This window comes from Astyanax mexicanus, chromosome 1 (genome assembly GCF_023375975.1).
Source record: "Astyanax mexicanus isolate ESR-SI-001 chromosome 1, AstMex3_surface, whole genome shotgun sequence".
Classification (NCBI taxonomy): domain Eukaryota; kingdom Metazoa; phylum Chordata; class Actinopteri; order Characiformes; family Acestrorhamphidae; genus Astyanax; species Astyanax mexicanus.
The window spans coordinates 54,826,632-54,839,053 of record NC_064408.1 but is presented as its reverse complement, the minus strand read 5'-3'; the positions used below and the strand labels follow the sequence as shown (position 1 = coordinate 54,839,053).

The following is a 12,422-nucleotide window of genomic DNA, read 5'->3' as shown; positions in this document are numbered from 1 at the left end:
TGCTTCTAAAACATCTTGCTATTATGAACTGATGTTTCTGCATATCAAAGATTTAAAATGACTGACTGTGGGCTCGCTGGAGATAATAACAGAAGACTATACATACCAACAATATAGTACAAAATAAATAAATTACTAATTAGTAAAAGTGAATTAATTATTAATGAACAAATTAAATATGGTAAAAGATTATTTAAATGTTATTTAATTGCATATTATATATTGTCTTAAGTTCTTCAGAAGGATCAACAAAACTCAGTAAAACACATTTTGCTAACTAGCAACATGCCACATGTTACTAATAGTGCACTAATAATAAGTGTAATCATGCCAGAATGGTTGATAATAAGCTCACATATGCTATTAACAGTTTCCTATATAAAGAAAATACCTTCATGCCTTCAAATAACTTTGCTTGTGAGGATGATAAAATAAAAGCTCAGAAATGTGTGTAATTGTAAAAAAAAAGTTGTAATTTAGAAACTACAGTGTTTCAGTAGCTTTGTCCTTGTTTTAACCTGCTTAGACATGGTTGGCCCTGCCTGGTTGTCTGGACTTGTCCTTGTCTTTTTTGTCTTGATTTGACTAGTCTGACTTTGTCTTGTTTTGTCTTGTCTTAACATGGTTGTCATGAGTTTGTTCTCATCTTGTCTTGTCAAACATGGCTTTGTCTTGTCAGGTCTGGCCTGGCTTTGTGCTATCTTGTCTTAACTTGACCTGGCTGCTTGGCTTTGTTTGGTCTGGTCTTGAGACTGGCATGGCTTTGCCCTTGTATTATGTTTTATTGACTTTTGTCTTGACTTGGCTGGTCTGATTTTGTCTTGTCTTGCTTTACATGGCATGGCCTGGCTATGACCTTGTCTTGACTTTACTTGTCTAGACTTGGTTTGGCTGGCCTGGTATTGTTCTTGTGTTGACCTGGTTTGGCCTGGCTTGGCTTTCTTGTCTTGACATGACTTGACCTGTTCAACTTGTCTTGTCTTGTCTTGTCTGGCTTTGTCCTTGCCTTGACATTACTCATTATTATTTTTACTTGGTTGGCCTGGCCTGACCTTGCCCTTGTTTTTACTTTACTTGATTTTGGCTGATCTGAATTTGTCTTGTCTTGCCTTTTCTGGCTTTGTGCTTGTCTTGTCTTGTATTGATATTAACTTGTCCTTGTATTGGCTGAACTGACTTATCTTGTCTTACCTTTGGCCTTGACTTGTCTTCGTCTTTTAACTTAACAGACTAATCTAAATTTAATTTGATTGTTTTAGTTTTGAAAGAACAAACATTTATAGACTTAAATAAATGCTGATTTGAAGGCTAACTGACTTTTACTAACTGATATTTCCAATACTTAATTTTTTCATATTTTGCTCTTTGTGTTAATCAAAAAGATTTCAGTAAACTTTCATTGAAAGTTTCAGGACATTCTGAATGAGGAGTCTACTCTTTACATTTTTGTTTACATAGACTTGCTACTAAATAGTTGGAACAAACAATTTTATGCTTAACTTCATGTAAAGGAGAGTATTTGTTATTTATTTACCCTATTGAATCACTACTTTCACAAATTTTTCCTTGCCATTGGTTTCACTGACTTGATTAAACGAGGCTTGATCCCGGATCTTTGTACAGCTGCTTTGTGACCTCAGTTGTGAAAAAGGTGTATGAATAAATTAGAATTGAATTTAATAGATTTTCGTCCTTGTCTATTGAACTGTAGGATCATGTGTTGTCTCATGGAAGGAATTCATTTTTTAATTATTTACAGTAAGAAAAAAGTATCTACTTAGAGGTTGTATCATGCTTTGCACTATTAGTAATATGTTGGCGTGTTTTATTTATATGTTTATATGTTTTTCACGATTGTGTTAACGCCAAAAAGAAATGTGTGTATCCATGCTTGTGGCTGGCAGGATGTTTTTATATGTAATGGGATATTTAAAGCATGAAAATATAATCATGATTACACCTAAACAATCTAAACATTGATAAACATTCTTCTAAACAGCGTTTATATGTAAAATGTGCAAAGAGTACTAAAATTCTTTTTAAACTTTTAAACTTTAAAGGCTTCAGTGACATTGAGCGCTTTCAAATGGCTAATAAGAAAATCCCTTTCAAATATACCCGACCGGTTGAAGATTGGCTACATGAGAAAGGTAAAGCTTTACAAGATCTTAATTGTTTTGTTTTTCTTGTCATATCATTTCATCATTCATATATAAACAATTGGTACAACAAATCCTAAAACACTAAAAACTGATGTTCTGTAACTGTGGTTCTGTGATGCCGCAAGAGGGTGGTAGGTAATGTATGCAATCCTAATGTGTAGCACAGTATGAGATTATAACAAAAAATGGGGAAAGCATACAGTGGTCCTCTTGAGACTCTTCTCATGAAAGGCAGACATTCCACTACTACTGAGTAGTGGGCCTGTAGCGTTGTGGCTGCTAAAGCAGATGAGTAAGCTGACCTGTAATGCTTTAATGTGTGGACAGAGCACAGAGCAGTCAGCCATCTTTTCATTTCCTTTCATTGAGTCAGTGTGGAGCATGTTTAGGTGTAAGGCCTGTGGGAGATGGGTGTTTTATGGTCACCCACAGAAGGAAGTGGAGTGGCCCATATCATGGCTTAAGGATTTCTCCGATAATGCCCTTTAGTTCAAGTGGGGATGCGAACACTTTCACTTCAGCGGAGAGTGCTGAGGATCAAAAAGGATGCAGTAGCTGACCAGGTTCAATGAGAACAGATCTCTTAAGTACACTAAAATTCCATCTGGAGGCTGTGAGCAACATCAAAACGTGATTATAGGCTTTAACTAGCTCATCATCTATGCGCTGGCAAAATTTACCACAGTAGAATAGATCAGGTAGACTAGAAAAAAAAACTAGAAAAGCCACACACTCATCCCGTGTGTGGTCTGATGGATAAGAGGAGACCACAAACACCAAAAACATGACTAGAGACACGAAGAAGATTTGTGAGCAAGAGTGGAGGGTCCTGTAGTGAACAGGAGCCAGGAATAACTACATAACCAGTTACCCTGTACCAATAATAGGTACAGGGTAACGAGTGACTGATGTTGTCCTACTAAGTCTCAGCCTGCACTACTCAACCGGATTGCATCCACTACCTACTGCCCTCTGGGACATGAAATAGAACCCCTGATTACCCATAATTTGCTTAAAAATTCTTCCTTCTTTTTTTCGTCTCCATTAAATCATATAAAAAAAATTAACTAGTTAAAGGGACTAGACATGAATAGTGGTTTGTGTTACACTGCTGTAAATAATCATATAAATTATAATAACATAAGAATACTGGTAAATAGTAATTAAAATAATACATTTCATATATTATATTATATTATATTATATTATATTATATTATATATTATATTATATTATATTGTTAAGCTCTTTTTTTGGTGCTGTTGCTTTCAAGTGGATTATTGGAAAGGGATGTTTTCTACTTTATTTATTTATTCTTTGTTTAGCCTGTTCCTCTGTGGTGAAATGAAAAGATAAATCAAAATAACCCTGGTTGGAGTATAACATTTAGTTAAATGTAGCACCTAATTTTATGTAATAATATGAAAATTAAATTATTTTAAAGTTTTTTTGCCTAAACAAAATAAGATGATTATAAAGTCCCTTTAACACTGTTTAAAACCAATCCTTATTTCCCTTCCATGCTGATACATGCATGTTTTAAAATAACATTTGTTTTTTTTTTCTCCCTCACAGCCCCTCGGTTATCTTTTTATGTTTTATGTTATAGTTCACCCAATAAAGTACATATAGTAGATTGTTGATTTTCATTTGATTGGGAGCAGTTTAAACCCAAGCTATTTCATGTTCTATGTGCTCAATATTGTATGAATTAATAAACATCTATTTCTACATTTCATGCCTTCAAGACATTCCAAAAAAAGTTGGGATGGTGAAGCATATACCACTTTGTAATGATGGCATTATTTTTTACACCATGTAAAAGACATATTGGTACTGGAGATACCAAGTGATGCAGTGTTTTAGGTGATATTTTGCCCCATGCCTCTTAAGGTCTATAGCATTAGGATATTTTTCTTATAATTTTCTTTCAAAATTCTCTATACAAATAATTATGTAGAAATATCAGGTAGGATTGTCTAGTACCAGAATCCTCTTTTTCCACAGCCATTTCTTTGTAGTGTATGCAGCATGTGGTTCTGCATTGTTAAAAATACATGGATGTACCAGTAAAAGATGTGGTCGGGGGTTGGAAGAGTTGAGTTGGTCCATCCCAGAGGCCTTAAAGCCCAGAGAATTTATCATTATTATTTTTACTACTTTACTAGCCATGAATTTCATCTGTCCCAACTTTTTTGAAATGTGTTGCAGGCTCAAGAGGTGGTAATTAATATTTACTACCAACTGAAATAATATACAGTGCAATCCAAAAGTATTGGAGCAGTGAGGTCAATCCAATTATTTCAACTGTAGACTGAAAACATTTGATTTTGACAAAAGATCAACACTTCAGCTTTTATTTTAGTTCGGTTCAGAAGATAGCACCTCCTGCCTGAACCCACCCATTTTTCTAATGAGCAAAAATATTGGAACATGTGACTGTCAGGTGTGTTTGGTTTTCCAGATGTGTGTAGATACATTCATTATTCGAACAATAAACAGTGCTCAATGAAAAACAAGTAACTTTGAAGCTGAGAGAAGATGGAAAATAAATCAGATAAACCATTGCACAAATATTGTTCATAGCCAGAACAACTGTTTGGAATGTCCTGAAGAAGAAAGTCGTCACTGGTGTACTAAATAACAGGTGATGAAGTAGTAGCCCAGGAAAACCACAGCAGTTGATGTTAGAAACAGTGCTATAGTGCTAAGTGCTGTAAAGAAAGACCCTAAAACAACCAGTAGTGACATCAGCAACAACTTCCAGAGGACAGGAGTGAAGGTCCCACAATCAGCTTCTCCAGAAGGTAAAAACCACTAATCGGCAAGATTAATCGGAAGGCCAGGTTGGAATTTTCCAAGAAGTACAGAGACACGCCTGTGGACTGATTATAGACTGAGGAGACAAAGATTAACCTTTACCAGTGTGATTGAAAGTAAAGTGAACAAGAAACATTTTATCTTTGAATTTAAAGAAAGATAAAAGCAAACTGGCTTTTAGATCCTTTATCATGCAGCAAGATAAAACCCAAAACCCGCTGCAGCCTGGAGAAGCATCACAGCAGAAGAATGCAGAAGGTTAGTGATGTCAGTCGGTCACAGACATGACACAGTTACTGCAAGCGAAGGATTTGCAACTAAATATTAAGTCTCATTCACTTTCATTAACTTTCAGTTTATCTGTTCTAATACTTTTGCTGACAAGAAAAATGGGCGGCTTCAGACAGGAGGTGTTATCTTCTGAACTGTGTATCAGATCCAGATCTGAACACTTGGAAATAAAAGCTGAAATGTTTGTCTCATATTCACCTTTATTGTTAAACCCAAATGTTTTAAGTCTACAGCAGAAATAAAGGAATCAGCCTTTACTGGGGTCGGTACCTATAGTCCACTCTGTTACAGACTTCCATCTAGCTGGTCATGTAACTGTGCTGAGAATGAGTGAATGGATTGTTTTTATTGTACCTTTATGGTCAGTGGAGCTGATAAGGTGGACAATAGATTTAGTGGCAGTTTTTGAATTCATCATATTTGTCACATATCTGACCACAAATCAAGTGACAGCTATCAAGTTAATCACATGCACTCATTCATGACGTTATAGAACAAATTAAGTGCTACTCAGATTTTGTGGAGTGTGTATGCTCAGTATTGAGCGTGTGCTTTTTATGCAATATGTATGAATTATAAATGTAATTGCATTTCTGTTCTGGTTTTTGTGCGTAGGTCGGCAGCTTACCATTTTTAACACCCAAGCCACAGTCTCAATAGGAGGAAATGATCGCAAATTTCCATATCAAGGCCAGATGTCTGGTCTGTATTACAATGGGCTGAAGCTTCTTAACATGGCTGCAGAGGGTCATGCCAACATCAGGGTGAATGGCAGTGTGCGACTGGTGGGGGATATGCCTACCAGCCGAAGCCCTTCACGCACCACCACATCTATGCCCCCTGAGATGTCTACCACTTTCATAGAGACCACAACAACCCTGTCAACAACTACAACTCGAAAGCAGCGCTCCCCACCCACCATTCAGGTAAAACACTGTAAAACAATCAGATTACATTTTATTTCATACAAAACAAATACTTTGCTTCAAAGTTTAGAATTTAGGTTTATGAATCTAAGTTACTAAACCAGCTATTGATTTAAGTGAAAATTCTTGTTTTCTTGTTGCATTCTTGATTTTCTTCAATTGCAAGTATGTTTTTTTAGTCTTTGTAATCTGTTTCAAATAAAGAATTCTCAATGGAAAATACTACAGTATACTCAGGTGAAACTGGAAAAGCACCAGGGCACTCAAACCTCATTTCTCTTGAAATGTAGTAATTTAAAAAAGAAAAGACTTGTCTAGAGCCCTGTACTCAGTTTTCAAGTACATATAGAGCTTTTGCCTACTGTCTAACTGAGGAAAAGAGGTGTTCTTTTTCTAACTTCGCTCGGTGTTTCACTATGGGAAATCGCCTTGGGCGTGACCAACTACGGAAGCTCCAATTGCATCACGTCTGTCTATGACAGACAGGTCGACTTGTGACTTGGCTCCGCCCCTGCCCCTTAGCCACGGTCGACCTCCTCCTGAGAGGGTTATTCTCGCTTTCTTCCCGTGAAAGACTGGAAGCTCACTCAGCGCTCTAGGCAGGGCTGTGCTCGCTTAACAGTTCACAGACGGGCCGTCATTGGAATCCATCGCCGAACACGACTACAGCTTAGTTCTGGAAGTGCTAAATAAGTTCCTTCGTCAAGAAGTGCACTTTTAGCTGTTAATTCGGCTACAGTACCGGGAATAGTGACCGCGTTGTGGCGAGCTTTTCTCTGGCTACTCCGTAGTTTTCTCATTAAATTGCTGAAGCTACTCTCGCGCTAGCCCTACTTAGCATTAGCTTGCCAAGGTAGGCTTAGCATAGAAGGAGGCTAAACGCGTTAAGGCGAGCCTTCGCTCTAGCTTGACCGAGCTAGTTAGCTAGCCACCTAGCTTTCACACAGAATTTAGCTAACGTGTCACGACGAGCTATTTTCTGTAAACACTAAATTAACTTAAGCCTTACTTAAGTTTTTCTCTCGCCTCTCAGCCATTATGTCTTTGGTTTCGACCCCCGCCAAAGGGAAGGAACCAGACGCTAAAGAGGCTGCATCCCGCCCGTGTCCAGCGTCATGCGGAGCTACCATCTCGGGCAGGGACCCTCACCCGCTGTGCATCGTTTGTATGGGGATGAAACACGCTCAAGCGTCTCTTTCAGACCCACAAACGTGCAATCACTGTGCTCTAATGCCACAAAAGATAAGAGAGAGGAGGTTGAGAGTGGCCGTAGCGAATGAAAAAGACCCCTACCTGCCTGGGGCTGCTTCCAAAGCTACGTCTAGCGACCATCAGCCGCGAGCCTCCATGAGCTGGGCGGACATGATGGAAGCGGAGTCCCCTGACATCCCTCCGCTATTCGAGGATCTTCTCACTCAAGTGGAAGGGGAGCCGGGGGGCGAGGACTCGGGTGGCGATGCCAATTCCGATCTCCTCGGTATGGGCGACATGGAGGAGGATGAGGAAGATGATTCCACCTTCCCGGCCCAACAGCCCAGACCACCCAGTGCGTCCGACACCGGCTCTCAGGCGGACAGCAACCTGTATGAGGTGTGTAAACGGGCTGCCGCGAAACTGGCTATACCTTGGCCAGCGGCACAGAATGAGGAAGGGGCAGAAAGGGACCTTTATGATGGAAAAAGACTCCCCCCAGCTCTACCCTCATCTAGACAGCTTCTTCCTGCGGTCCCCGCATGCATGAAGGAGATGAGTCGCGGCTGGTCCAGCCCTTTTAAGAGCAAGCTTCCTACCAAGGGCTGTTCTAAGCTGGAGATCCATGGCATGGCGGAGTTGGGGCTGAGCGGACCCCCAGCGGTAGAGTCTTCAGTGGCCTACCACCTCCACCCTAACCGCCGCGCTGCTCAGTCTGTGTGCTCTCTCAATGCTGTCACACTCCTCTCAGCGTATCAGGCTGAGATTCTGGAGGAAATGGGGCGGCAGCTGGATTCGGGGGCTCCAAACCCTGTTCTCTGGGACGAAATTTGTGTGGTGAATGACCTGCTTCTCCGCTCCTCACGTGGCGCAGTGCAGGGCTGTGGACGTGTCATGGGCTTGGCCGTGGCAGGGGAGAGAGCCCTTTGGCTGAACCTGTCAGGCCTTAGCGACAGCCAAAAGGCGGAGATAATGGACGCAGCTTATGACCCCACCAAAGGTCTTTTCGGACCAGCTTTGGAAAAAAAGAGAGAAACCAGCACTCTCAGGAAGCAGGAAGATGAGGCTTTTAACCTGTGTCTGCCACGCAAACAGGTGCCACGCCCCCCTCCACTGGCTCAGCAAAGTTTCGCGGCTACGGCTGTAAGAGCGAAGCATGGGGGCAGGCCAAGCGCGGGGGCTAAGGCCAGCCAGCGACCAAGAGCAGCCAACCCTGGACCGTGGGGAAAAACGTCCTATGCGGCCGTAGCAGCTAGGAATAGACCGCCTCCACCCCCCGCAGAGGGGAAGAAGAAGCGGACTGCCTGACACCCCGGCAACCCCTCCCTTTTCCTCCCCATTCTCCTGCCAAGCGGAGAAAGTTAGGGGGAGTCTGCAGCCCCAGTGTTCTCAGTTCAGAGGGCTCTTCAGTTCGAAAACCTGTGAGAAATCACTGTTTCACCAAGTGTCACCAAGCACTGAGTTCAAAAGAAATAAAAATAAAAGTTACTCTATCGCAGCCAGGCGAAATGCCGAGGGCGATGTGTTTCCCACATTACAAAATAAAAGAGAAACTGAGTTATCCCTGTCTGCAGCCACTAGAGGGAGCTCACGCTCCTCCTGTGAGGTGAGAGCGCTGTCTCCAAGTGGCTCCGACGTCATCAATCCGCGACGTCTGCGCAGACAGCGACAAGGGCTCATTTGCAGCTCAGGCAGACCAATGGCGTGCATGCGCAGTTCACTCATGGGTCCAGTCCACAGTTTCTCGGGGCTACAGACTACAATTTGCTATAAAACCACCGAAATTCAATGGTGTGTTGGTTTCTGTGGCCAGTGGGGATTCAGCTCACGTCTTAAGGGACGAGATTATATCCCTGTTAAACAAAAAAGCGATCAGAGTGATCTCAGAGGAGGAGAGTCAGCGGGGTTTTTACTCCTGCTATTTTGTTGTTCCAAAGAGAGAGGGCGCATCACTCCGCCCTATCTTGGATCTCCGTGTGTTAAACAGACATCTGCGCAAATACACGTTCAGAATGTTAACACACAAAGTGCTATGTCAGTCGATTCGTCAGCACGATTGATTTGTGATAATCGACCTATCGGATGCTTATTTTCACATAGACATTTATCCTGCACACAGAAAATATCTCAGGTTCGCATTCGAGGGCAAAGCCTTCGAATATCAAACGGTCCCGTTCGGTCTGTCGCTGGCACCACGGGTATTCAGCAAGTGTGTGGAAGCAGCGCTTGCTCCGTTGAGGAACAAAGGCATCCGGATTTTCTCTTATTTAGACGATTATCTTGTTTGTTCCCGCTCGAGAGAACAAGCACTCAGGGATTCCAATACGGTGTTAAATCACCTAAGGAACCTGGGGTTCAAAATAAATTGGAACAAGAGTCGTCTAGAGCCCTCACAGTACACAGATTACTTGGGTCTGACTATAAACTCCCTCTCCTACCGAGTTCGGCTGTCGGAGAGAAGAGCGATGTCATTCGAGCAATGTCTATCCCGTTTTCGAATGGGGAAAGTTGTCTCGTTAAGGCTCTATCTTCGCATGCTGGGGCTCATGGCTTCAGCGATTTCAGTAGTGAAATGGGGACTTCTCATGATGAGAGACTTTCAACGTTGGGTCGCGTCTCTGCGACTGTGCACCCGCCATCACCTCAATCGCCCTGTCAAAGTGACAGCAGCGTGTATGACAGCGCTCCGTCATTGGCGGGACCCCGTTGTATTGACAACGGGGATTCCCCTGGGGGGCGTGTCCGCGAGGATTACCCTAATGACAGATGCGTCCCTTCTAGGCTGGGGAGCGACTCTAATGGGCAGAGCTGTAAATGGGGCGTGGCCCCCCCAGCTGAGTCTAGGCCACAAAAATTACCTGGAACTTCTCGCAGTGTTTCTAGCACTAACACACTTCGAGGATTTTCTCCGAAGCCAACATGTCTTGGTGAAAACAGACAACTCCACTGTGGTGGCTTATATAAATCGGCAGGGCAGGACACGCTCAATGAAGTTACACAGGTTGGCGCGAAAGCTTCTCCTGTGGAGCAGCACCCGTTTTTTATCGATCCGAGCGACACATGTACCTGGGAAACTGAACTGAGGGGCGGCTCTTCTGTCAAGGGGAAACCCTCTGTACGGAGACTGGGGGCTTCACCCGCAGGTGGTGCTGCAGCTGTGGCAGAGATACGGTCAGGCAGCCGTAGATCTCTTCGCCTCGTGGGAAAACGCGCAGTGTCCTCTGTATTTTTCCCTGTGGGACGAAAATGCACCTCTGGGTGTGGATGCTTTAGCCCACCCGTGGCCAAACGTTCTTCTTTATGCGTTTCCACCCTTGAGTCTGATTTCTCCCACTCTGACCAGGGTAAGAGAGCAGCGTCTGTCTCTTATACTAATAGCCCCGCATTGGCCATCGAAGCACTGGGTGGCGGAGATTGTCCAGATGCTCGCGGGTCAGCCCTGGCCACTCCCTCTGAGGAGGGACCTTTTGTCGCAAGCGAACGGGGAAATATATCATCCCCACCCAGACAAGTTGGCTCTTTGGGCCTGGCCCGTGAGAGGTGGAATTTAAATGCGGCGGGCCTGCCACCTGCTGTCATTGATACTATACAATGCGCCAGAGCTAATTCTACTCGCACATTATATCAACACAAGTGGCGAGTTTTTGAAGACTGGTGCACCGTAAGAAGGATCACTCCTTTTCAGTGCTCTGTGGCAGAGCTACTCTGCTTTCTACAAGATTTGTTGGATAAAGGGAAAGCCTTTTCAACGATCAAGGTGTACCTGGCAGCCATCTCGGCTTGTCACGTGGGCTTTGGAGATGGTCCGCGGGGCAGCACGCTCTGGTCTGTCGGTTTATGAAAGGGGCACGCCGTAAACGGCCTGTCTCCAGACCTTTGGTTCCAATGTGGGACTTGTCCCTGGTGCTGGACAGTCTTTGTTGCCACCCCTTTGAACCCCTAGAGGGGTTGGGGTTAAAATTTCTTTCCATCAAAACAGCTTTGCTTTTGGCACTGACCACAGCAAAGCGAGTTGGTGATTTACAGGCTTTGTCCATCCGCCCATCCTGTTTGCAGTTTGACCCAGGGTACACTAAGGTGCACCTGCGTCCTAATCCTGCATTTGTGCCGAAGGTAATAGACTCCGCCTACAGGTGCCCGACATTAGAGTTGGCGGCTTTTCACCCCCCACCTTTTAACACGGTGGAGGATCAGAGGCTGAACTGCTTGTGCCCTGTCAGGGCCTTGCATCAGTATATAAGCAGAACAGCTGGTTTTAGAAGACATGATGAGCTGTTTGTATCATGGGCCACTCCTCATAAAGGAAAACCCTTGTCTCGTCAACGATTGTCTCATTGGATTGTGGAGGCCATTACTGTGGCATATAGATGTAAGGGCTTACGTCCACCGGAAGGTTTGCGGGCCCATTCCACTAGAGGTGTGGCAACGTCGTGGGCATTGTTTAAAGGAGTGTCAATATTGGACCTTTGTGCTGCTGCGAGCTGGGCCTCAGGGAACACGTTTGCACGGTTCTACAGGTTGGATGTTTCAGGTCCATCCTTAGCTCATGTAGTACTGCAGGCTGGTGAGCCTAATTTTTCTAATTAGACACTTAGCCGGTACTTTTTCTCTGCTGTCTAAAGGGTGCAGTCCGGGAGTTGTCTATATCTCCCATAGTGAAACACCGAGCGAAGTTAGAAAAAGAACGTTGGGTTACTTAACGTAATCCCTGGTTCTTTGATAACAGAGTGAGGTGTTTCACCAACACTTCCCTCCCTGCACTGGGACGGGAAGAAATCTCTCTAGAATAACCCTCTCAGGAGGAGGTCGACCGTGGCTAAGAGGCAGGGGCGGAGCCAAGTCACAAGTCGACCTATCTGTCATAGACAGACGTGATGCAATTGCAGCTTCCGTAGTTGGTCACGCCCAAGGCGATTTCCCATAGTGAAACACCTCACTCTGTTATCAAAGAACCAGGGATTATGTTAAGTAACCCAAAGTTTTAAATGTTGTATTTATATTTTTGTTTATTGTATATACTATTTTAAATTAA

General features: G+C 43.4%; 1 protein-coding gene across 10 annotated transcripts in view; it reads left to right on the top strand.

Moving 5' to 3' along the window:
• Positions 1-12,422, top strand: part of nrxn3b (neurexin 3b) — a 123,331-nt gene that overhangs the window by 90,036 nt on the left and 20,873 nt on the right. For 7 of the 10 annotated variants that reach the window (XR_007439410.1, XR_007439412.1, XM_049480164.1 and 4 more), the window contains 2 exons: positions 2,061-2,150; positions 5,889-6,199. Coding sequence is in view for 8 of the 10 variants with exons in the window: in XM_049480164.1 (XP_049336121.1) it covers positions 2,061-2,150; positions 5,889-6,199 (401 nt within the window). In the remaining 2 variants the exon portion in view is untranslated. The remainder of the gene's footprint in view (positions 1-2,060; positions 2,151-5,888; positions 6,200-12,422) is intronic. The other 3 variants (XM_049480175.1, XM_049480180.1, XM_022665767.2) reach the window with 1 other exon arrangement.